Source organism: Squalius cephalus, assembly GCF_949319135.1.
Source record: "Squalius cephalus genome assembly, chromosome: 14".
In the NCBI taxonomy this organism is placed as follows: Eukaryota; Metazoa; Chordata; class Actinopteri; order Cypriniformes; family Leuciscidae; genus Squalius; species Squalius cephalus.
Window position 1 is genome coordinate 34,951,844 of NC_137135.1, and position 27,035 is coordinate 34,978,878.

The window sequence follows — 27,035 nt, forward strand, 5'->3', positions numbered from 1 at the left end:
TTGTTCTCACATTTAACGAGAATGGTTTGACGAATTGAAGAGTTCCTTGTTTTTTTGTCAGCCCCAAACTTTGCAATGTCTGAAGATGATCTGGTGGTTCAATTTTCTTGAAAATAAGAGCATTAGTCTAGGAGGAGTTCGAAAAAGTAGGTTTTTCAGAAAATTCAAAAAATGTCATGATGGAAAATGACGTCACAGGATGCAATCGATTCGCCTTGAGCCAAGGAATCAGAGAAAAAAACTCAGTAACACTTTATTTTACAGTGTCCTTGTTTCATATGTTACATGTACTTACCATAGTAATAACAGTAAATTTTGCATAATTACATGCAACTAATCCTACCCTAACCCTATAGTAAGTACATGTAGTTGCTTAATATTACTCAGTTCTTAATATATATAATTACACTGTAACTGTAGTGAAAGGATTCGCAAGTTTGTTGGTTATAATGAAAGGATTCGCAAGTTTGTTGGCTATGATGAAAGAATTCGTGAGTTTGTTGGTTATAATAAAAGGATTCGTGATTTTTTTGGTTAAAATAAAAGGATTTGCGAGTTTTTTGGCTATAATGAAAGGATTCGAGAGTTTGTTGGCTATGATGAGATTCACAAGTTTGTTGGTTAAAATAAAAGGATTTGTGAGTTTTTTGACTATAATGAAAGAATTCGAGTTTGTTGGCTATAATGAAAGGATTAACAAGTTATGTGGCTATAATGAAAGGATTTGCGGGTTATAATGAAAGGATTCGCGAGTTTGTTGGTTATAATAAAATAATTTGTGAGTTTGTTGGTTATAATAAAAGCATTCGCAAGTTTGTTGGTTATAATGAAAGGATTTCACATGGTCAACAGATATGTCTGTGATTGGCTACAAAGCTCAACGCTGCAAAAACACATTGTTAATAGAAACCTTTGACACTCTTCACAGAGCATTTTTAAAGCAACCGGCTCTCAGAACGTATGGTACTGCAGAACAGTAAATGGTAGAAGAATAAAGCTTCGACGGTTCATTTTGGAGGCCGCCAAAATATTTTCAATGCAGGAAAACCCTGCCTCAGAAGAGCCTTATTTGCATATGAATTTAAATATGTAAATCATATTTGCAGTAACAGTTCCTTTAAATGAAAACCAAAACCAAAAACCTGAATTCCTTCTCAATGCACAATCTTATGATCTCTTCACAGACGGCACCATGTCATCACGACCAATCAGAATCACCACAACAGAGCAAACTATCAGCTTCAATGGTAAGATGTCAGAAACATTTAAGTTTATATATACAGTATTTAAATCAAAGGGTGCTTCAAATAAGTATTAGTTCAGGGGGGTGCACACTTTTGCAGTTAGTTATTTCAATTTCCCCCTAAAATGTGCCATTGAAGGTACAAAAGACCTGAGTAATGATGCTGAAAATTCAGCTTTGTGACAAAACATCATCTTCCTGACCTAGTTGGGGGTCATGACCCAGAAAAAACAGCACAAAACCAGCTGACCTGATGCAATCATACTAAATCACGAACGTGAACCACTATTGATGACTCATAATTCGATAAATCTGTGTGTTTGTGTGTGTGTGTGTGTGTGTTCTCACTCACTTTCCTGACAAGAGTGATTGATGCACTGCAAGCAGAGATAATGTATATATAATTTCTGCTCGCCTTCAGCACAAATGGACTCCCGCGTTCATTAGAACGTTTGCAGTACTTTTGCATCAGATGCAAGTGCCGTTATGTGCTGACACTTCAAAAAACAGAAGCTCTGTGAATTTTGCCACTTTTTCCTGCGTCATCATTATCAAGCAACATGGGTAATCAGCTGATGCTTTGATGATGCAGTTCAGACCCAAATAATCTAATGTGAACACAATCCAACAGGGGGATCAATCGAATTCGGTTTCAGACCAGATAATCGAACCAAGTGTGAAAGCACACTAAGGGTGTGTGTACACAACAACGATATGCTTAAAATGGAGAAGTTTTTCCTTTGAGTTTTCTGCGTACAGACGACACCATTGTCAAAACGATCCCCATTCGGATCTGTGAAAACGACAAAAGTGGCCTGGCAGCAGAAAGCGTTTTTAGTCGTTTTCACAGATCCGAATGGGGATCGTTTTGATCGTCTGTACGCGGAAAGGATTTGCGAGTTTGTTGGTTATAATGAAATGATTTGCGAGTTTTTTGGTTATAATAAAAGGATTTGCGAGTTTTTTGGTTATAATGAAAGGATTTGCGAGTTTGCTGGTTATAATAAAAGGATTTGCGAGTTTTTTGGTTATAATAAAAGGATTTGCGAGTTTTTTGGTTATAATAAAAGGATTTGCGAGTTTGTTGGCTATAATGAAATGATTTGCGAGTTTGCTGGTTATAATGAAAGGATTTGCGAGTTTGTTGGCTATAATGAAATGATTTGCGAGTTTGCTGGTTATAATAAAAGGATTCACGAGTTTGTTTGGGTAATAAAAGGATTTGCGAGTTTGTTGGTTATAATAAAAGGATTTGCGAGTTTGCTGGTTATAATAAAAGGATTTGCGAGTTTGTTGGTTATAATGAAAGGATTCACGAGTTTGTTTGTGTAATAAAAGGATTTGCGAGTTTGCTGGTTATAATAAAAGGATTTGCGAGTTTTTTGGTTATAACAAAAGGATTTGCGAGTTTGCTGGTTATAATAAAAGGATTTGCGAGTTTTTTGGTAATAATAAAAGGATTTGCGAGTTTGCTGGTTATAATGAAAGGATTTGTGAGTTTGCTGGTTATAGAAAAAGGATTTGCGAGTTTTTTGGTTATAATAAAAGGATTTGCGAGTTTTTTGGTTATAATAAAAGGATTTGCGAGTTTGCTGGTTATAATGAAAGGATTTGCGAGTTTGCTGGTTATAATAAAAGGATTTGCGAGTTTTTTGGTTATAATAAAAGGATTTGTGAGTTTGCTGGTTATAATGAAAGGATTTGCGAGTTTGCTGGTTATAATAAAAGGATTTGCGAGTTTTTTGGTTATAATAAAAGGATTTGCGAGTTTTTTGGTTATAATGAAAGGATTTGCGAGTTTGTTGGTTATAATAAAAGGATTTGCGAGTTTGCTGGTTATAATAAAAGGATTTGCGAGTTTGCTGGTTATAATAAAAGGATTCGCGAGTTTGTTTGTGTAATAAAAGGATTTGCGATTTTTTGACTATAATGAAAGTATTCGCGAGTTTGTTGGCTATAATGAAAGGATTTCACTTGCTCAACAGATATGTCTGTGATTGGCTACAAAGCTCAACGCTGCAAAAACACATTGTAAATAGAAACCTTTGACGCCCGTTTTCAAAAGTTTGTGTTTTCAGGCATCCAAAATGCAATTGTCGTGTAAATGAACGGCCAAAGCGCATAAAAAGTTTTACATTTTTAGTTGAAAACAGCCCCCTAAGTCAAACATTCTCAATGAAATTTCAATTTTTAGGACTTTCAGGCTTTTGGTTTATGTTTATTTTTAAAGTAACAATGTCAATAAACTATAGCTCACATGGCACACGAGACAGGACCGTCATGTAGCGGATCATATATTTTGTCAACTGGTTTTCTCTCCTCTGACAGTGCCCACAAAGCCGAGCGAGGACAGACCTGGAGGAAGGTCTTCACCGTTCATCGGTTTACTGAGGGTTCCTCTGCTCCTGCTTCTCCTCTATGGGTTTGTTTGTTCTCTGGATGTCCTAAGCTCTGCTTTTCAGCTGGCTGGAGGTAATTATTCATCCTTTACCACCTTTTTTGCATCTGTTTACCACATCTCTTCTTGCACATTGGGGTTTTACTTACTTTTACCTTTCAGCTGTTTTTGTATTCTTCAGCACATTTCCCAAACAAATTCCCATGTGTCTTTTCTTTTCTTTTCTTTTCTTTTCTTTTCTTTTCTTTTCTTTTCTTTTCTTTTCTTTTCTTTTCTTTTCTTTTCTTTTCTTTTCTTTTCTTTTCTTTTTGGGTCAAATGTCATTTGTTTTCATGCAATTCTTCATAACACAAGTTACCTGCTTCTCTTTGAACTGCTGTATATGTGTGAAATATGTCTTTCTCAAGGTTGTGATCATTGGTCAGACATTAAGATTTAGTTAATCAATTCTAAACACGTTAATGACAATGAAGAAATGGCTTTGCATGATTAACTCGAGCAGTCAGCGCTGTGGTGCATGTCATCTGTACAAAAACAAGCCATAAGTTGCTGTTAAAGGGTTAGTTCACCCCAAAAATACAAACTGTCATCACTTGCTCTTTTGTCATTTCTAAACCTGATTATTTGAAGCACAAAAGATGTTCCCGAAGAACATTCATCTTTGTCTTTCCTATAGGCCTAAATAACAGTGAACAGGGACAGATGGAAAAAAATTAATCTAACTAATCAACAGTGCATGTCCCTAATCAGAAACGTTTAGTTTGCAATGACTTAAAGGGTTAGTTCACCCAAAAATGAAGATTCTGTCAGTAATTACTCTCCCTCATGTTGTTCAACCCCGTAAGACTTTCGTTCATCTTCAGAACACAAATTAAGATATTTCTGATGAAATCTGAGAGCTGTCTCACTCCTCCATAGGCTTCTAGGTAATCGAGATCTGCCATCCCAGAAAGTTAGTAAAGACATCGTTAAAATAGTCCAAGTGACTCCAGTGGCTCAACCTTAAGTTTATCAAGCGACGAGAATACTTGTTGTGTGCAAAAAAACAAACAAAAATAATGACTTTATTCAACCATCTCTTCTCTTCCATGTCATTCTCCTCAGCTGTTGACGTTCTGGGTTGTACGTCAGAACGGAGGCTCACTATTGGCCGACGCTGGTCATGTGATGTGTGTGATGCTGGCCAATAATGAGCCTCCGTTCTGACGTACAACCCAGAAGCGCTGCGCTGTTACACTACGTCAACAGCTGAGGAGAATGACATGGAAGAGAAGAGATGGTTGAATAAAGTCATTATTTTTGTTTGTTTTTTGTGCACATAAAGTATTCTCGTCGCTTGATAAAGGTTGAGCCACTGTAGTCACTTGGACTATTTTAACGATGTCTTTACTAACTTTTCTGGGATGGCAGATCTCGATTACCTAGAAGCCTATGGAGGAGTGAGACAGCTCTCAGATTTCATCAGAAATATCTTAATTTGTGTTCTGAAGATGAACGAAAGTCTTACGGGGTTGGATCAACATGAGGGAGAGTAATTACTGACAGAATCTTCATTTTTGGGGGAACTAACTCTTTAAGGGTGAGTAAATGATGACAGCATGTTAGTTTTTGGGTGACCTGTCCCTTTAAGATTATCACATCAAAAAAGTTCACTAAAATCAATCAAATGTTTCGCTTTTTTTTTTTCAGGCAAAGTGGCTGGAGACATTTTCAAGGATAATGCCATCCTGTCCAACCCTGTAGCCGGACTCATGGTGGGGATCCTGGTCACGGTTCTGGTCCAGAGCTCAAGCACTTCCACATCTATTGTGGTCAGCTTGGTCTCGTCCGGATGTAAGAAACACAACTTTTAGCACATTTTTAGCACAGACTAAATTTATAACCTCAGGTTCATATCCTCTTATTAGGGTTGTCAAATATTTCAAATATACGTAATTAAGGAACTATCATTCAGAATTTTGGGGATGGTAAATATTTTTCTTTAAACACTTTTATTCAGCAAGGACGCATTAAATTGATCAAAAGTGACAGGAAAGACATTTATAATGTTACAAAAGATTCTATTTTTTAAATTAATTCTGTTATTTTGAGCTTTCAATTCATCAAAGAAACCTGAAGAAAAAAGTACATCATGGTTTCCACAAAAATATGAAGCAGCACAACTGTCTTCAACATTGATAATAATCATAAATGTTTCTTGAGCATCAAATCATCATATTAGAATGATTTCTGAAAGATCATGTGACACTGAAGACTGGAAATTCAGTTTTAATCATAGGAATAAATTACACTTTACCATATATTCAGAAAACAGCCATTTTAAATTATAATAATATTTAACATTACTGTATTTGTCATCAAATAAATGCAGCCTTGTTGAGCAGAAGAGACTTCTTTCAGAAACATTAAAAAAATCCCAAACTTTTTAACCAGTGTACATGACATGACAATTAATTTAAATATTTATTTCTTTATTTACAATTATTAATTTCTATACTTACATACATATCATCTCATATATTTCACATATATGGAGCCCCAGAGGAAAAATATATCGGGCCATGAATTAATTCTCTCATTTTAGTAAATTGTGGCCATGTTGAACTAATTTGTTCCCTCATTTTTAACTAAAACAATGGAACAAATTATTATATCGTGCACATATTTTTCTTAAAACTAGCGAACGAGTTGTTAATAAGCGATTATATCCCACATCATGTGCGGAGCTCCATATTCACATAGCCTATATGCATTTTATTTGTATCGAGAAACAGCCCTGAAGATTATTCAAAGACAAAAACAGTGAATAAACTTTTGAAGTCAATATATTGGTTGTTTTTATCTCATATCATTGAACATAAACCCATCAGAGGCCTTTCTGTACTTCTGCAGATGGACACACAGTTCTTGTGCGACATGCTTTTAATGCAAACCTTATTTTATAATAATAATAATAATAATTCGTTACATGTATAAAGCACTTTTCTAGATATACTCAAAGCACTTTATATTTGAAGTGGGAATCTCCTCAACCACCACCAATTTTGCCAACTTTTGATCTGATCTAGAACTTCATGACATACAAAGTTCCTTTTAACCAAAATAGCAACTTTATTCACAGCGATCATCTGTAAAACTATTGGGTTACACTTTATTTTAAGGTGTCACTGTTACAGTGTAATTATATATTTAAGTACTGAGTAATATTAAGCAACTACATGTACTTACTATAGGGTTAGGGTAGGATTAGGTTGAAGGTTAGCATGTAACATAGGCTATGCAACAAGGACACTGTAAAATAAAGTGTTACCAACTATTATGAATGTTTTGCTCTTGCAAAAACTTGGTAGGCTACTTCTTATTCCACTTTATTTCCAGGAAGCCTCATCTCTAGAAGTTGTTGCATGTTTTCCTGCTTTAATGAAGAGTTCTCTCTCTCGGATGAGCTGATTCGCTGGAGCGAATGCCGTGGTGGCCTGAAAGCCTGAGGATCTTGTGAAGTGTGACTATCAGAGCTCGATCCCAAATCACAACAGATGCAGAGCTTTAATTAGGAAGTTTTGTTTGGGTTAATGAGCTTATGTTTAACACAATAATAAGTAAGGGATAACAGAGCGGCGAATACAACCCCCGACAGGCTGATCACGACCCCGACGCGAAGCGGAGCTCCCTATAATAACCGCCTCGCTCTACATTATCCCGCTTATTACATGGCTACCTACCAAATAAATCAATAATTTGACACAAAATATTGATTTAAAAAGGAGTTTATTGATTTAAAAATGATTGTATTGCTTCCGCTAAAGAAAATAGTCCGTCCCGTCTCTACGGTTAGAATCCTGCGTCCATAGCAACGCTCTGTTTTTCATGGCAACGGTGTGTTATCTTTAGCAGCGGTCAGTTATCAAGAAATAACACACCGCATTCTACATTAGAATTCAACCAAGCCATGTAATAAGGAGTTTTATTATGTACAGTGTGGTCTGATATCACATGCAAAATCTGGGGGTTGGAAAATATTATGATGTAAAATTATACGGACATTGACCATCTGAAATTTTCAATGCAACTTTTACTCAAATTGTTATGCCGATAATATAATTCATAGTAAAATAAGTGCATTAATTTAGAAAAATGCGAAATAGAAGGATTTTTACTAGTAGACCTAAGCTCTTTTTTTTTTAACCCCACAGTATGTGTATGTGTGTGTGTGTGTGTGTGTAGAGAAAATACAGAATGTGAAACTGCATGGGCATGTGGGTTTCTTTCACTGCAATTCTGTGTCTTTATCCTTTGAAATGGTTTAAAGAGAACAACCTTGAGTAAAGCTTGGCTTTTCTCTGAGTAAGTGAATTGAAGCTAATGGATGTCAGGAGTGGGAGTGTGTTCAAGTTCTGTGGGCCTTCAGGGAATACACCAGCAGCGTAAGGGACAGTCATTACTGATGCGAAACTACACACTGATAGTATCTGAAAGGAAATGTGACTTGATTCTAATGCTAGCCTGATTTAAGAGTCAGTCGAAACAATGGAAATGAAATTTTGTCATATCCAGTGTGAGATGCTTCGTGATGGGGCATTTTGCACATGCAAACACCACTGAAAGAAGTGCATTTATAATGTTGTGCATTTATAAAGTCTCACCAAGGCTGCATTTATTTGAAGAATTTGTGTGTGTGTGTGTGTGTGTGTGTGTGTAGTGCTCGAGGTGAAGTCTGCGGTCCCCATCATTATGGGCTCCAACATCGGCACGTCTGTCACCAACACCATCGTCGCCCTGATGCAAGCAGGAGAGAGGAACGAATTCAAACGGTATTTCACCATCACGGTTATCATCAGGATTAAATCAAACCACTCTGTTCACGTAAAGTATTTATAAGTTCACTTGCAAAATTGATTTCTCTAAGTCAACATGAAATCATAATGGTCCCCATTTACATTGTCAATACATGTTCTAGGTCTTATTGTGAATAATTTATCAGTGCAAGTTATTCCAAAGCTTTCAACAAAATGCAATATATTTGTTTTTCTGCCTCTGAAATGACTTTAATTTCAGCGTAGGCATAAACTAACGTGATGCAGTAGTCATATATATCATGATATGTATGTATTTTATGCATAAATATCAATATATCTGAATTATGTGAAATCAAGATGCATTTACTTGGGATGCAAAATTACATGAGATAAGAAGTCTTGTTTTCTGACAAATTGAGTTTCTGCTTAAAACAAGAAAAAATTATCTGCCTATGGAGAAAAAAAAACTTAATTCAAAGGAAATCAAGTCTATTTTTCTGACAACATTGACAGATATTTGCACAAATATAAATCAGTGTGGCTATTCAGTTGTTTTAGGTAATGCAACCTTTCTAAAATCCTCCAAGTTAACAGTAATTATGGCAATAATAGCAAAAGCACATTGACTTCAGGACGATGGAACCGGAAGTGTTATATGCAACTCGTTTCTGGGTTTTGTCCTACAAAAATACATAATTCCTGCAGTAAATGATGATGATGACCTTCAGCCTTGGCTAGAAAGCCTTTTCAAAACTCAAATTCATCCAGCTCTCACTCCGTTCTGATATAAAACCATCCAATTCCCCATGAATAATATATAATTTCCATCACATTACAGGCTGAATGTCCCGTGAATGTCATTTCAGGTTTACTTTTACTACATTATTCAACAAATTTCCTTTCTCTTCTGTTTTTATCCGTGAAAAACACACATTAAAAAAGCCTCAGTGATGAATGCAGAGAATATAAACAGACACAGCTGTGATCACATGCATTTGTTTCTTTGTTTTTCCGCTGAACTATTTCTGTTAATAATGAAATAAAGCTGAAATAAAATAAAATATAAATATTAGTTGGAAAAACTAAATGAAAATTAGAAATGTTTCCTTTGCAGTAAACTGAAATACAGCACTAAAATGACTAAAATTAGTAATTGGAAATGAATAAAAACGTAAACTAAATAAAAATCTAAATAGTCATATTTAAAAAAAAAATTTTTAATAAAATGACATAATCACGTAACAAAATGACTAAAAATAAACTAAAATTAACATGAAAACTAGAACTCAAATAACATTTGAGTTATCACAACTTAAAATTCAATATTAGAATAAGAAATAATGTGTTGTTTCAACTTAAAGTGTTCGTGCTTGACCTAAAATTGTACGTTTAGTCAATAATTGTATCCCTTAAAACTCACCTTTGATCACCAAAATTACATATTTAAACGTTTTTTTTCCTTTAAAAAAATTCTTCATGCCTTAAAATATTGGAATCTCCAGGAAAAGTATGCAGTGGATAAACTTTCGTTTGATGTCTTGAATGTTTTTTTATTTATTTATAAAGAACAGAATCAATACGGTTTCTTTCTGCTTTTCATTTCTGATTCTTTTTTAATGTGTTCTTGAGATTTGCTGGCACTGTGTGCTTTGTTTTGAAGGATTATACTGTGTTGAAGCAGAGAAGTGTGTTTGTGGCATAATGTGTTTTATTAGTTTAATACAGCATGATTGTGACTCAGGAAACAGTGTTGGTGGATTCTCTGAGATTTAGGTAGTTTAAAAGCACAGAATTACTGGCAAAAGTCATGGAAATTCATTGGTCAAAAGCTGTGGAAACCCTTTCAGAATAAACATTTGTAATTTTGGGAGAGTTCTAGTACCAAATTCCCAAAATTGTAAAGATGTTTTTGAGACTTCATGCCTTAAAATATCTTGAATGTAACTCGACACCCTTGCCTCATTTAGTATGCGCGGTTCTATGAATATGCAAATGAGCCCCGCCTCCACTCACTCACTCAGCTCAGAGAAAATACTCAGCAATGGTGTCGACTTATGAACTTACACATGGTTTGTCTTAAAGCATAGGCATATAAACAATATTAAAAGCTTGACTTTCACCACAGGGGGACGTTAACTTTAGTTTAGTTGGATATTTAAGTTCTCTCAACATATTTTAAGTGCAGCAACATCCTCTGGTTCTCCAGTGCGTTTGCTGGTGCGACGATCCACGACTGCTTTAACTGGCTGTCGGTGCTGGTCCTGCTGCCGGTCGAGGTCGCCTCGGGTCTGATGAGCTTCCTAGCCAGAGTCACGGTCAGCGGCTTTCAGCTTCACAGCGGAGAAGAGGCTCCTGAACTGCTGAAGACCCTCACTGAGCCCTTCACCAAACTCATCATACAGGTGTGTGTGTGTGAGTGTGTGTGTGTGTAAGAGGCTCCTGAACTGCTGAAGACCCTCACTGAGCCCTTCACCAAACTCATCATACAGGTGTGTGTGTGTGTGTGTGTGTGTGTGTGTGTAAGAGGCTCCTGAACTGCTGAAGACCCTCACTGAGCCCTTCACCAAACTCATCATACAGGTGTGTGTGTGTGTGTGTGTGTGTGTGTGTGTGTGTGTGTGTGTGTGTAAGAGGCTCCTGAACTGCTGAAGACCCTCACTGAGCCCTTCACCAAACTCATCATACAGGTGTGTGTGTGTGTGTGTGTGTGTGTGTGTGTGTGTGTGTAAGAGGCTCCTGAACTGCTGAATACCCTCACTGAGCCCTTCACCAAACTCATCATACAGGTATGTGTGTGTGTGTGTGTGTGTGTGTGTGTGTGTGTGTGTGTGTGAGTGTGTGTGTGTGTAAGAGGCTCCTGAACTGCTGAAGACCCTCACTGAGCCCTTCACCAGACTCATCATACAGGTGTGTGTGTGTGTGTGTGTGTGTGTGAGTGTGTGTGTGTGTAAGAGGCTCCTGAACTGCTGAAGACCCTCACTGAGCCCTTCACCAGACTCATCATACAGGTGTGTGTGTGTGTGTGTGTGTGTGTGTGTGTGTGTGTGTGTGTGTAAGAAGCTCCTGAACTGCTGAAGACCCTCACTGAGCCCTTCACCAGACTCATCATACAGGTGTGTGTGTGTGTGTGTGTGTGTGTGTGTGTGTGTGTGTGTGTGTGTAAGAGGCTCCTGAACTGCTGAAGACCCTCACTGAGCCCTTCACCAGACTCATCATACAGGTGTGTGTGTGTGTGTGTGTGTGTGTGTGTGTGTGTGTGTGTGTGTGTGTGTGTGTAAGAGGCTCCTGAACTGCTGAAGACCCTCACTGAGCCCTTCACCAAACTCATCATACAGGTGTGTGTGTGTGTGTGTGTGTGTGTGTGTGTGTGTGTGTGTGTAAGAGGCTCCTGAACTGCTGAAGACCCTCACTGAGCCCTTCACCAAACTCATCATACAGGTGTGTGTGTGTGTGTGTGTGTGTGTGTGTGTGTGTGTGTGTGAGTGTGTGTGTGTGTGTGTAAGAGGCTCCTGAACTGCTGAAGACCCTCACTGAGCCCTTCACCAGACTCATCATACAGGTGTGTGTGTGTGTGTGTGTGTGTGTGTGTGTGTGTGTGTGTGTGTGTGTGTGTGTAAGAAGCTCCTGAACTGCTGAAGACCCTCACAGAGCCCTTCACCAAACTCATCATACAGGTGTGTGTGTGTGTGTGTGTGTAAGAAGCTCCTGAACTGCTGAAGACCCTCACAGAGCCCTTCACCAAACTCATCATACAAGTGTGCGTGTGTGTGTGTGTGTGTGTGTGTGTGTAACGGTTGTGTTTGTTTGTTTCCTTTAAATAAAATCCTGTGTCAAGCATATCTCCCTTAAACCTGTGCATGTCACCCCTGTGTGTATGTAAGTGTGTTTAGACTCGCTCATGTTTCCTCGAGTCCTGAGATGTGCAGATGTGAAGTCTTCTGTGTCAGGCTGTGTTTTGTGTCGATACTCTCCGACAGTGATGCTGACTCTCTCTCTTCTAGCTGGATAAATCCGTAATAACGGGCATCGCTCTGGGCGACGAGTCCGTGAGGAATCACAGCCTGGTGAAAGTCTGGTGCAAGTCCAGCGTCTCTCTGGTAACTTTCTGCTGACACACACACTATTCATGCATCTAATCGCCACATCAAGAGTTTACCCCTAAACCTTAAGTTTCTTTTTCCTTTCTGTAAAAGATGATGAAATTTAGCTTGATATTGATTTTATCCATTCAGTATTTTTTTCATTTATGAAAAATGAGTGAATACATTAATTAATAAATATATAGGCTTTATATATATATATATATATATATATATATATTCACACACACACACACACACACACAATTGAAGGAGACAAAAGAAATCTTTTGCACAAAATCATGAAGTATTTTTGAAAATGTTTTGCACGCATATTCTCATTACTTTTTCTACAATGCATTGAGGTTTACTTGTGTGTGTTTTATTTTATTGAATTAAAAAAAAAAAGCATTATTTTTTTATTTTTTTACTTTATTATTATTTATTTTTATTATTATTATTTTTTTACTTTATTTAACTTATCATTGAGCATTTGATGTTTTGTGTTTAATAAATCATCATAAAGTTTATGGTGTTTAAATGCAAAAAAATATATATATAAAGTTTTCCCACCTAAATGAGAATTTGGAATGATAATGTGTTTAACTGAAAATAAAATAAAATTTGACAAAAATAAGCTTTATTTCCATTAGAAATAATTTCTTATTATTTAAGAATTTAGTATTTAAGACCTTTTATTGCACAATTCTGAATTTTTGCCCCATAATTGTGAGATACTCATTGCAGGTTATAAAGCCTGAGTTACGAGGTATAAAATCACAATTGCAAAAGTAAAATCTGATTTTTGAGATAAAAAGTCACAATTACTTTTGCATTTGTTATTCCCATGGCGGAAAGAAGCTTCCTTAGAAAGGAGACGTGGACGTGTTCCCGACAGGTTCTGTGAGTTTCACACTAAACTCACTTTCTTAGTCAGAGAGTGTGTGTTTGTTTGTGTCAAGTAAACTCTTCCTGGTCAAGTTCCTGTTTGGATTGGCATTTGCAAACACAGTCTCTCTCTGTCAGTCATTCTGCCACTCATCATCCCCTCCACACTGTCATGTCATCGTTCACAGAAGTGTGTGTCACAGAGTGTGTGTCACAGAGTGTGTGTCCCTCTCGTGTTGATCCTCTCCAACAGACTGTATGCTCTTCTGCTGTTGTGCGGTGTGTTTAGAGAAGTCCCACTGTCTCTCTCTCTCCTCTCTCTCTCTCTCTCTCTCTCTCTCTCTCTCTCTCTCTCTCTCTCTCTCTCTCTCTCTCTCTCTCTCTCTCTCTCTCTCAATTCAATTCAAATGAGCTTTATTAGCATGACTGTGTAACACAATGTTGCCAAAGCATCAACATATTATATATAAATGATAAAACAAACAAACAAAACATATAGATCATGTCATATGTAGCATAGTAAATATAAATAAATAGATAAATAAACACAATCTATCCTAATAAATGAATAAATACAGTGGGTCTCTCTAGAGAATTAGCTGACTCTGGCGTTGTGAATAGCTAACACATATTTAGCCGCTAGTGCAGCTGTACTATCATCTTCTCCCAGTAAGAAGAACATTTTCTCAGTGTCACTCAGTTCAAAGAATGATGGAATCAAGATTTCAAATCTGGGCAGAAAGGTTTCTCTTATACTGGAGTATTTCGAGCAGAAGAGCAGAAAGTGTTCCTCATCCTCGATGTGCTGTAGGTCACAGTGTCTACAGATCCTCTGCTCTCTCTCTGTCCACACACACACACACACACACACACACACACACACACACACACACACACACACACACACACACACACACACACACACACACACACACACACACACACACACACACACACACACACACACACACACACACACTCCTCCTCGGTGTGCTGTAGATCACAGTGTCTACAGATCCTCTGCTCTCTCTCTGTCCATGTTTGTCTATGTCTTCCTCTCTCTATCTCTAGATCATGGTCACTCAATCTGTATTTGGAGAGGATTTGTCTTTCTTTAAAATGTTTAATAAATAGATAACTGGCCAATTTAGTGGCTCTATTAAGGGTCGAGTAACATTGGAGTTTATTCTGGAGGGCATAATGTGCTTTTAGTGCTTCATCATGGGTGTCTTTTAGATGTTTGTGGATTTCTTTAATGATAGGTTTGGGGTAGATGGGGAGTATAGTCTGATGGACGAGTTGGAGAGCGAGTGTGTTCAGAGGATGAGGTTCTGCTGAGGTTTCGTTGGCGAGGAGGGCTTTATATTGCACTGACTCTGGGTCAGACTGATGGAGGTGATGCCAGAACTGAACACATCTCTTCTGGATCTCGATGTTCAGCGGGTACAGGCCCAGCTCAGCCCTGCAGGCGGCAGTGGACGTGTTTCTGTGAACCCCGAGAATATTTTTGCCAATTTCCAATTGTAATTTTTCTACTGATGTTTTATCCCAATTTTTACAATTTAGTACTGGTCCCCAAATTTCACATCCATATAAAATTATTGGTTTTATTATTGAATTATATAATTTTATCCAGGTTTTAATGGGTAATTTTAAGTGTCCACATCGTGACTTTATAGCATAGAAAGCCCTCCGAGCCTTTTCACCGAGTGTTTTCACAGCCAGACCGAAGCGTCCCGAAGCGCTGATGTCGATGCCCAGATATCTGTAGCTAGAGCTGTGCTGCAGGACCTGGCCTTTATACATACATACATACATACACACACACACACACACACACACACACACACACACACACACACACACACACACACACACACACAGATAGCTGTAGCTAGAGCTGTGCTGCAGAACATGGCCTTTATACATACATACACACACACACACACACACACACACACACACACACACACACACACACACACACACACACACACACACACACACACAGATAGCTGTAGCTAGAGCTGTGCTGCAGAACATGGCCTTTATATATGAACTGGTGTTTGTGTGCCTGAGATCGGGCTTTCTTCTGGAACACCATGACTCTGGTTTTGTCCAGATTGACGGTCAGGGCCCAGTCGTGACAGTATTGTTCCAGCAGGGCCAGGCTCTGCTGAAGGCCCTCAGGTGTGCGGGACAGCAGGACCAGGTCATCCGCGTACAGCAGACATCTGACCTCTGACCCCTGTAGAGTGAGGCCGGGCGCAGTAGAGCTCTCCAGCGCTGATGCCAGATCATTGATGTAGATGTTGAATAGAGTCGGGCTCAGACTGCAGCCCTGCCTCACTCCACGTCCCTGCTGGAAGAACACACACACACACACACACACACACACACACACACACACACACACACACACACACATACACACTCACTCCACGTCCCTGCTGGAAGAACGCGCTTCTGTGGTTACCGATCTTCACCGCACTTTTGCTGTTGGTGTACAAAGATTTTATAATGTCAAATGTTTTTCCCGTCGATGCCAATTTGTAGGATTTTGTACAATAGACCATCATGCCAAATTGAATCAAATGCTTTTTTAAAGTCTACAAAACATGCAAATATTTTCCTTTGTTTGTCGTTGATGTTCTTGTTGATTAGAGTGTGGAGGGAATAGATGTGGTCGGATGTGCGGTGTTTTGGTAAAAAGCCAATCTGAGCTTTATTTAAGATGTTGTGTGCTGAGATGTGTGAGACGATGCGTGTGTTGATGATACTGCAGAACAGTTTTCCCAACACACTGCCCACACTTATCCCGCGGTAGTTACTGGGGTCGAATCGATCACCGCTCTTAAATATGGGGGTGATGAGTCCCTCAGACCAGAATCTCAGGGAAGTGTCCAGACCGAACACCAGATTAAATAATTTGGCTATTGTTTGAATCATGCTGGGGACTGCTGAGTTTAAGCATTTCGTTATTAATGTGATCTTGTCCACATGCTTTCTTTAATTTAAGATTTTTAATATGATCTAATATTTCAGATATTGTTATAGATTTATCTAATGGATTTTGATAATTCTTAATAGTTTTTTCCATGTCTTCTAAAGTTTTCCTTATTCTACTCAGAGGCTGGTTGAGGTCAGCCGGCTCAATTTTTTGATACAGATTTTCAAAGTAAGATTTCCAAAATTGTGCCATTCTGGAGTAATATCTCTAATTTGGGTTTTTCGAGTTTTTTATATAAGTTCCAGAAAGTGTTTTGATCTATTGAATCATCAATTTCTTCAATTTCTTTTTTTCCACAGAAGTGTTTTGCACTTTTGCAGACAGTCTGAATAAGAAAGCCGTAATGTCCGTAATCTCTCTCTCTCTCTCTCTCTCTCAGAACATCACCTCGCAGATCGACACAGAGAAATGTGAGTGTAGTCTTGGAGTCATTTTAAAGTGAAATATTTTGTTTGTCTTATTTGTCCTATCCAGGGATTAGTATGGGTGTGTATTTATTTGTTTGTTTATATTTTTTATTTACTTTCTATTCATGTACTTTTGTAGTTTTATTTATTTGTTTATTTTTATAGTTTTATTTATTTTCTTTCTATTGATTATTTACTTTTACATTTTTTTGTTTTTATTTACTTTATTTGCTTATTTATTAATAGTTTTATTTATTTATAATTTTGTTTATTTATTTACTTTCTGTTCATTTATTTATATTTTTTATTTATTTATATCTTTGATTTTTATTTATCTGCTTTCTGTATATTTATTTTATATTTATTTTATTTTTTTACTGTCTATTAATTTATTATTATTATTATTTATTAACAGTTTTATTTTTATTTTTATTTACTTTCTATTTATTTTTTTGTTTTTATTTGTTTATATATTTAATTTATTTACTTTCTACTTATTTACTTTATTTATTTGAATGTATTTGTTTATATTTCATTTATTTACTCTCTAGACATTTACTTTATTTATTTATTAAGATTTTTGATTTATTTATTCATGTATATTTTTTTATTTACTTTCTATTTATGTCTTTATATATATATTTTAATTATTTATTAACTTCCTTTTCATTTATGTGTGTATTTATGCACAGAAAAATACACATTTCCCCTTTCATCTTTTATAACCTCAGTCAGTAATATTTGGTATTTAGTAATTTATCTGGTTATTGCCTAGCTTTACTTTTGCGTGTCCTGATCGCTCTGGTTAGTTAACTACAACTAAAGACCACACACACAAAAAATGTGTTACTTGAAATAAAATACATTTTTTCCAATTTTATTTCAGTTTACGTTTAAAACAAATTTTATTTCAGCTAGTTGCCAAAGCACTATTTCCCATTTCCATTTAGTTTAACTTGATGCACTAAATAAAACCGAATTAAAAATGAATAAAAAACATTCATTAACCATTCATCTTCTGCCAAACGCGAGACACTGACCATGCATTTTCTAGGTGATGATCATTATCTCGCTGTTACTAAAATTAACGCTGGCTCTAGTGATCATGACTAATGCTGTGCATCATTCCAGTGCATCCGTGTTCATTAACGGCTATATTGTGTGTGTGTGTCTTGTTCTCTCAGGCCGGCACCTGTTTGTGGACTCGGGTCTGTCGGACCTGGCGGTGGGTCTGGTTCTGTTAGCCTGCTCTCTGGTGGTGTTGTGCTCCTGTCTTCTGCTGCTCGTCAAACTGCTCAACTCACTGCTCAAAGGTCAAGTGGCAAAGGTCATCGAAGGGGGTCATCAACACGGGTGAGTGTTACTGTATTTACTGTTACACAACCCAACGCACACAAAGCTGTTTGAAGATCGACATTACGTGCTTTTAATAAAGTCAAGTCACCTTTATTTATGTAGTGCTTTACACAATACAGAATGTTTCAAAGCAGCTTCACTGTAATAAACAATCTATGATGCATAAATATGACCGATTCCAACTCTGCTGTAAAGCAGCTCTAGAAAGACCACAGTCCAGTAATTATGAAAAGGGTTATTATCGTTAACTAAAACTATTTAATACATTTCTGTTAATTGAAATAAAATAAAATAAAATTGAATAATTAATTTCAACTAAAATTATTAGTTGAAAAACTTAGACAAAAAAGCAAATTAGAAATGTTGCCTTGGCAATAAACTGAAATAAGTTTGTTGAAGCACTAAAATTATTAACTTGAAATAAATAAACTAAAACTAACTAAAACTAAAACTGAAATAAAAATAAAAATAAACCTAAATAGCAATATTTGAAACAAACAAACAAAACAACTACAAACATGACAAAATAACATAACATAATTTTAAATATTTTAAATATTAGTAAGACTATGATAAAACTAAAAATAAAAAACTTACAAATAAAATAAAATAAATTAAACACACTCACTCACTCTCTCTCTCACACACACTCTCTCTCTCTCTCTCTCTCTCTCTCTCACACACACACACACACACACACACACACACACACACACAACACACACACTCAACACTCACACACACACACACACACACACACACACACACACACACACACACACACACACACACACACACAACACACTCACTCACTCACTCACTCACTCATAACTCACACTCACACTCACACTCACACACACACACTCACTCACACACACACACACACACACACACACACACACACACACACACACACACACACACACACACACATACTTCTGTGTCTATTTTTGCGGTGGTTATTTGGCCTGTTTTCCGCAGATTTCCCGTATCCTCTGGGATGGCTGTCAGGATACCTGGCGATGTTGCTGGGAGCCGGAATGACCTTCATCATCCAGAGCAGCTCCGTCTTCACCTCGGCCATGACTCCGCTCATAGGTGACTCTCTCTCTTCAGCAAACAGGGGAGACGTTTTTACAGTACTCATGTGTTGGTATAGGAATAGGATTCACAACAGAAAAGAAGAATCGATTTGAACAGATCCACGTCAACCTTCCAACAAATGAGACGACCAGCAGTAACAACAACAGCTCAGAAACACACACAAACAAACATACTTTTTCTAATATTTGTTTTCATACGCCAGAAATGCACGAGCATTCAAGCAGAACAGATTTTAGAGCATTTTATAAGGTAATCTCTAGACTCACGCCACTAAAATGAAGTTTCAGGCACCTGTGAAAATCTGGGGATTACAGTTTTTTCCAATTGCTAACACACAATTTTGCAAACTAGGCTGGTTTTATCAAAATACTTAACACAATTCACAAAACCACACACCCAAACCGCAAAATACCCAATATATCGCAGTGCAACCAAAACTACATATAGCATTATCAAAATCAAACTTTTGCTCGAAATGGCGCACACTTCATTCATATTAGCAGATTTTTGTCTAACCAACTACACACTGTTGAAGAGCACTCTCATCTTTAGTATGCTTTGCCATAATACTAAAATAGTTCAAATTGTAGAAAATTCTTCAGATTGTTCACAAGCACAGAAATATTTGCAGATACACACACATGCTGTTGAAACAATTATGTTTTAATTTTTCACCAAACAAGTCTGTGCAACATATGCACAGCAGAAATATTTACACTGGACTGAACAAAAATATGCTCATATTAAACAGTAAACTGAAAAAGATTGAAGTGTTAACAGTTAAGCATTGAGGTGTTTGGTCAGGTGACACATGTGTCGGCCAATCAGCCAATCAGCTCATGGAGTGTCATTTTGAATGGCAGTGTTTTGAAATGAGAAACATGTGACTTTATGTCAGATTGTGTGTGTTATGCAGAGAACCGTGTTCAAAAGTGCCATTCTGAATTGCAAAATGTGTGTAAAGCAGAAAATGTGTTTAGACTTTTAGAGACTTGAGAAGAGGTTTTGCTAATTTAAATAATTGTTCTGTGCATTTCATTTTAGTGTGTTAGCAATTGGAAAAAACTGTAAAAATGATCTTTACGTGCAGCTATAAGTTTGTTTTTTAGATGGTACCAAGATACTGACAAAAAACATGTAATAATTCAGCCATAAACTAATGAACACAAATAATCAGCAGTTCTGATTAAACTTTAATTTGTGCTGTTTTCTCCGAACACGTTGAAATGTAGAGCAAAGGTGCGGTATTGGCTCTAATAAATATTAACTGGGACTTCAGCTCTGTCAGGTCAGGCAAAATCACTTTCAATTACTTCATCATTAATTTAAAGCCATTACTCGACAATGATTCAGCGACTGCTGCATGATTATGCTAATTATTAACTTTTCAGCCAATGGGGATCCCTCTGTCTCTTTGAGACTGCAGTAACCATGGAGTTCATCATTTATTAAAGCCCATGAAAGAGTTGAAGTGTCACTGGACGCATTATTAATAGTCAAACGAGGGTTAAAAGATCATCATCAGCGCTGATAAAGGGACATTAACCCCGTGACCTCTCAGAGCTCCTTTAATTCATTACGAGGAGAACATTCGCACGGCCCTGTTTGTGTTTTGACATTTTTCCTGCTTCATTTCGAGTTTATGGAAATCATAGAATTGAGTTACTGCCATTCTAGATGTCGGTTGCATGTTTTCAATTCTATTCACATTTATTTGTATTGCGCTTTTCACAATACATAGCGTTTCAAAGCGGCTTTACAGAACATGCATATTTCTACATTAGAGTAATTATAGTTATCAGAGATGACTGTGTCATCTTCAACATCATGTATTCAGTTGTATTCAGGCACAATGAGCTCATTTAAGCAATTATTACAAGTTTGTAATGATCACAAGAAAATATGACACTTGTGTATGGAATGCAAAGTCTGCCAAAATACACTGTAAAAAGTGAACAGTTGGATCAACTTAAAACATTTACTTCAATTGGTAACACCTAAAGAAATTAAGTTTTCTCAACTTAAATTATCAGATTTTTCACGATAAAACGTGATATTTAATTTGAGAAAACTTAATTTCTTTAGGTGTTACCAATTGAAGTAATTTTTTTAAGTTGATCCAACTATTCACTTTTTACAGTGTAATACAGAAATGTAGAAATAAATAAATGTGGAAATAAATACATGTATTTATTCTGAAATAAAAAAATGAAAAAAGCATCAGTTTCCACAAAAATATGAAGCAGTTCAACTGTTTTCAACATTAATAATAATCATAAATGTTTCTTAAAACATCAAATCATCATATTAGAATGATTTGTGAAGGATCATGTGACACAAACTCAGCTTTGATCACAGGAATAAATTACACACTGTAAAACCTAATAAGTTAACTCAATTCAAACTGATCGAGGAAACTGATTGCTTCGAACCATTTAAGTTTAAAAACAAATATATATGAGTATTTTGAACTTACATATATTGAGTCATATTCACTCATAATTTAGTGTTGGTTTAGTCAATCATTTTGAGTATATGTAACTTGAATATTTTAAGTTCATTCCATTCATTTAGAGCTAAAATAACAAATAGGTTATTCATAACTTATTCGGTTTAAGTTCTGCTTAATGCATTGCAGTTTTTGAGTTAATATCACATTTTTTTATTAAGTTGAATTAACTTTTTTTTAAAAATAAGTTAAATGTACTCATTTCATTTAGTGACTTTCAGTGTTAGGTTTTACAGTGCACTTTACTATATATTCACATAGAAAACAGCTATTTTAAATTTTATATATATATATATATATATATATATATTTGTTTTAAAACATTTATTAATCTTGTCTATTGTTTGTTCATGTTAGTTCACAGTGCATTAACTAATGTTAACAAATACAACGTTGATTTTAATAATGTTAATAATGTTAGTCATATTCACTCATAATTTAGTGTTGGTTTAGTCAATCATTTTGAGTATATGTAACTTGAATATTTTAAGTTCATTTCATTCATTTAGAGCTAAAATAAGAAATAGGTTATTCATAACTTATTTGATTTAAGTTCTGCTTAATGCATTGCAGTTTTTGAGTTAATATCACATTTTTTATTAAGTTGAATTAACTTTTTTTTTTAAATAAGTTAAATGTACTCATAACCCTAACCCTAACCCATTTATTAATCTTTGTCTATTGTTTGTTCATGTCAGTTCACAGTGCATTAACTAATGTTAACAAATACAATGTTGATTTTAATAATGTAGTAGTAAATATTGAAATTAGCATCGACTAATATGAATAAATGCTGTAGATGTAGTGATCATTGTTAGTTCATGTTAACTAATATTGTAAAGTGTTACTGAGACTTCTTTCAAAAACATGTAAAAAAAATTATACAGACCCCAAACTTTTGAATAGTACATATGTATGTGGAGACTGGGGCTAGTTGTCACAAGGGATCTGTTTCAGTATCTAGTAAATAGTCCAATTTAACAAACTTGTAGAAGCGGTTTCAGACATCTGTCTTGTTTCTCAAACCAAAGTGTGATTGGATATGCGCTTCATAACAGTGTTTGCTCCGTGTCTGTCGCCCCTGACTCTCGCAGGCATTGGTGTGATCAGTCTCAACAGAGCGTATCCTTTGACCTTGGGCTCCAACATCGGCACAACCACCACTGCCATCCTCGCCGCTCTCGCCAGTCCCAAAGAGAAGATTCCCGCCGCGTGCCAGGTACGTTTTCAGGCCACCAAAACGCTATTGTCGTGTAAACGAACGGCCAAAACGTAAAAAAAGTTGTACATTTTTAGTTGAAAATGGTGTCGTGTAAACAGCCCCTAAGTTTACCCTATACTCAAACCAATTACCATGCACAAAAAAACTTTATTTTAGCATTTACTCCCTATTTCAAATGTCATGGCAAAGCATGCTGGGAAATAGAAATCCCACTCCAGTTTAAGCTGTATTTAAGTTAGTCTAAATTAAAAGAAACAAGTACATAAAACTCAAAACAATTAATCGCTTAAAATGTGTCAGTTTTGCAAAGTCAAAAGAAAAAGTTAGTTCTAAAAAAAGTTAATCTGATTGAACTAATTTGTTTAATTTAAATGTAGCCAACTCAAATCAATTAATTAATTATTTAAATCAATTAATAATTAAACCAATTAAGTTTTTTCTGTCCGATTGAGTCAAAATGATTACAAATGGATTATTTATGTGCAAACCTACGAAAACGCACAACAGAACTACAGTATAGTCAACATTTGAAGTGGAGCAAAAAAGTGAATCAAAGTCGTCCTAAGACAAGAACGGGTATTGTTCAAAATTCACGTATAACTTTGATGAAAGGATTTGATCCACTTCAAATGTTGACTACTGTATTTAGTTTAATTTAAGTTTACCCTACTCAAACCAATTAATTATTTTGAGCGTTAGGGATTACAGTGTAAAATAAAATAGTCAGTGCATGAAGCCTTTACAGTCCGATTGATTATTAATGTGCATGTAAACATACGAAAAATCACAAGAAAGTGAAAATCTGCTTTCTATTCTCGCTTTCCCTCCAGATTGCCTTGTGCCATTTTTACTTCAATATTTTTGGGATTTTACTGTGGTATCCAATCCCGATGACTCGCCTGCCCATCCGGATGGCGTCTGCGCTGGGTGAACGCACTGCGAAGTACCGCTGGTTTGCCGTGCTGTATCTGCTGGTGTGTTTTCTGCTGATGCCGTGCCTCGTATTCGGGATCTCTCTGGCCGGATGGCAGGCTATGGTCGCGGTGGGAACGCCGTTCTCCGCACTCATCGTCTTCGTCCTCCTGATCAACCTGATGCAGGCCCGTAATCCCACACGCCTGCCTAAGACGCTGCGCAGCTGGGACTTTCTCCCGCAGTGGATGCACTCTCTCAAACCGCTCGACAAGCTTATCACCAGAACCACGGCGTTGTGCTGTAGCCCGGCTCGGATAAATGACCCAGATGGGGTCGTGGTGACTCCTCCAGATGCTGTAAACATCAAGCCAGAGTCAAAGAAACAAGCCGGACAGTGGTACGATAACCCTGGCCTGTCTCTCCCGGAGGAGATCTCCTCAGAGCCCAGAGTCTTTAGACTGAGAGGACTAGAGAGATGCAACAGCACGCCGTTATAGACGGTCTTTATTGTAACCCGAACCATCCTGGTGCCTTACTTAAGTCTATGAATGACCAGTCTCAGATTGAAGCTCTGTTCCAAAACCTAATGAAACTTTTAAGGCATCATATGCATGATTATGCATAGCCTATGTGACCCTGAACCGCAGTCACAAGAGTCGATTTATAGCAGAATAAATAAACTTTCCATTGATGTATGGTTTGTTAGGATAGGACAATATTTGGCCGAGATACAATTTGAAAATCTGGAATCTGAGGGTGCAAAAAAATCGAAACATTGAGAAAATCTCCTTTAAAGTTGTTCATTTATGTTGGCGATTGTGCAGCATTCACTCACAGAAATACATGTTTTATATATTTACTGTAGGAAATTTACTAAATATCTTCATGGAACATGAACTTTACTTAATATCCTAATGATTTTTGGCATAAAAGAAAAATCGATAATTTTGACCCATACAATGTATTGTTGGCTATTGCCACCCGTGCGACTCGTGACTGGTGACGTGATCCAGGGTCACATATATCATATTTTGGCCTAAATCTAAGACAGCATCCCTTGTATCTTTCATGTAGGAGCCAATATCATAATGCACAGTGACAACTCAGTAAGAGGCAAAGATAAATTTTTGAGATGTTGAGATGTTTACCGGTTACAGCCTATCCACTGTCAGACGGACACGTTTAAAATTATTCATTAAAAAAAAAAAAATGTCTAAGAACATTCCCATTAAGATTTCTCTGAACATTCTAAACGATTTTTTCCCTAGGGTTATTATGGGAACATTCTATCATTCTTCAAACAATGTGTGAATGTTACTTTTGAATGTTTTCTGTACATTCTGAAACAAACATTTAAAAAATGTTAGACAAACATATAACTAAGAAATGTCAGAAAAAAATGTTTTGAGAACACATTAAAGCCCTGATAACTTGATTGTTCATCACTTTGTGAAAACCGCGTCCGAACTTTAGCCAAATTTCTGTAAACATTCTCTGTTAGCGAAACGTCACTGATTAGGTCATGATTCCTGCCAGCCAAAACTTCATTTCCAGCCGAATATTTTCAGTAGCTGAAGTTTTGATGCATCACTTGATAAAATAGTTCAGTGTAATTAAATATGGACTATTTTACGTGCATGCTGTATTATTAAAGTTTACATGCAAATACCAAACTCTACTAAAATCAAAGAGGAGTGTTATATTATGTTACTGCCAAAAGCATTTCAGATCAGTCACTTTTAAGGGTCTTTAGTTAGGATGCTGTCTTAAATTGGAGCCTGTCTCTTGTGCTCAACAAAGCTGCGTTCATTTGATCAAAAATACAGTGAAAACTGTAATATTGTGAAATATTATCAACATTTTTAAAAAAGAGCAGTTTTCTATGTGAATATATATGATGATTTGCTGCAACATTTCTGATTATTATCACCGTTGAAATTTTTTTTTGCAGCTGAATAATTTTGTTGAATCCATGATAAAAAATAAATAAATCTGGATTCTTTAATGAATAGAAAGTTCAAAAGAACAGCATTTATTTGAGTTTTTTTGTACAATTATGTCTTTACTGTCACTTGAACCTTGCTCAATATAAGTATTAATTTCATTCATTTTTAAAAAAAGACTTTTGAACAGTAGTGTACGTCGTAGACAGTTCACTAGGTTTTGGAACAGAGCCTTAGTTTTACATACGGTGCTTATTCAAATTCATAATGCATTTTTGAGCAAATCAATCTATTTTATCCACCATAATATTTTCGCAATAAGTTCAGAGCATTATATGAAGCTTTAGCTCGAGGCCATTATGTCTCTGAGGAATCTGGTAAATGAACATTTTGTTGTTTTGTCCTGCAGTCATGCACGAATGTTTATTATCTGCAGCACTATGTAAATCTCGCTGAATAAGCGAGTCTGCATCGACAGACGGGGTCTGTCTGGCGCAAACATAACTCAGGGCCATCCCAGCACGCCTCGTGTTATTAAATATACAGATATTAAAAACCAAATAGCTTTCTTTTTATTTCCCATGCATAATGCTAATGAGAGAATGGCCCACATGGAGTGTTATTGGCAAATAGTTTGTTTTAATTAAGTATTAAACATTCCCCAGTGTTTAAAGGTCATTGAAAGCAGAATATTTGCTGTAATTCCACAAATTGAAATGGCAAGAAAAGCTTATAGGTTTACTGAGAGATTTTCTAATTTTAAACACCGAAAGCTGACCATTTCATCATACAGTCAAAAAAACAAACAAACATAATTTTAGGTTGTTTTAGTGTATAGGGAATGTTTAATTGAAATAAAAAAGCTGCATGTTATTTTGTATATGTTTTATATCAGGTGTGGATACTCTTCTGTGTTGCAGTTTCTGCATTGAATTAAACACCTGGTTATTTGACAACAAAGCAGCACACTATCCTGCTGAAAGAAAATGGGAAAATTAAGGGAATAAAGAAAATTAAACAAAAAATGGTAAAAGAAGTTCTATGTCTAATTGTAGTTGTGTAGTAATCAAATTAAAGTAGCCTATCTGCAAATAATATGCACACATTCACTCTAGAGCTGCACGATTAATCGTTAAAAGATGGCGATCTCGATTTAAACACCCAC

The 27,035-nt window shown here is 36.3% G+C and overlaps 1 protein-coding gene across 1 annotated transcript; it reads left to right on the top strand.

Annotated features, from left to right (window-relative positions):
* Positions 1 to 1,192: 1,192 nt before the first annotated feature.
* On the top strand, positions 1,193 to 24,563 carry slc34a1a (solute carrier family 34 member 1a; the record flags this gene model as incomplete). Its single annotated transcript, XM_079893036.1, is given in 13 exon segments — positions 1,193 to 1,247; positions 3,572 to 3,715; positions 5,331 to 5,474; positions 8,341 to 8,452; positions 10,644 to 10,839; positions 12,439 to 12,534; positions 15,527 to 15,625; positions 16,794 to 16,824; positions 18,006 to 18,157; positions 18,159 to 18,174; positions 19,159 to 19,275; positions 22,885 to 23,009; positions 23,843 to 24,563. Coding segments are annotated over 13 exon segments (1,869 nt in total). The 3' UTR covers positions 24,425 to 24,563.
* Between the last annotated feature and the right edge of the window lie 2,472 nt (positions 24,564 to 27,035).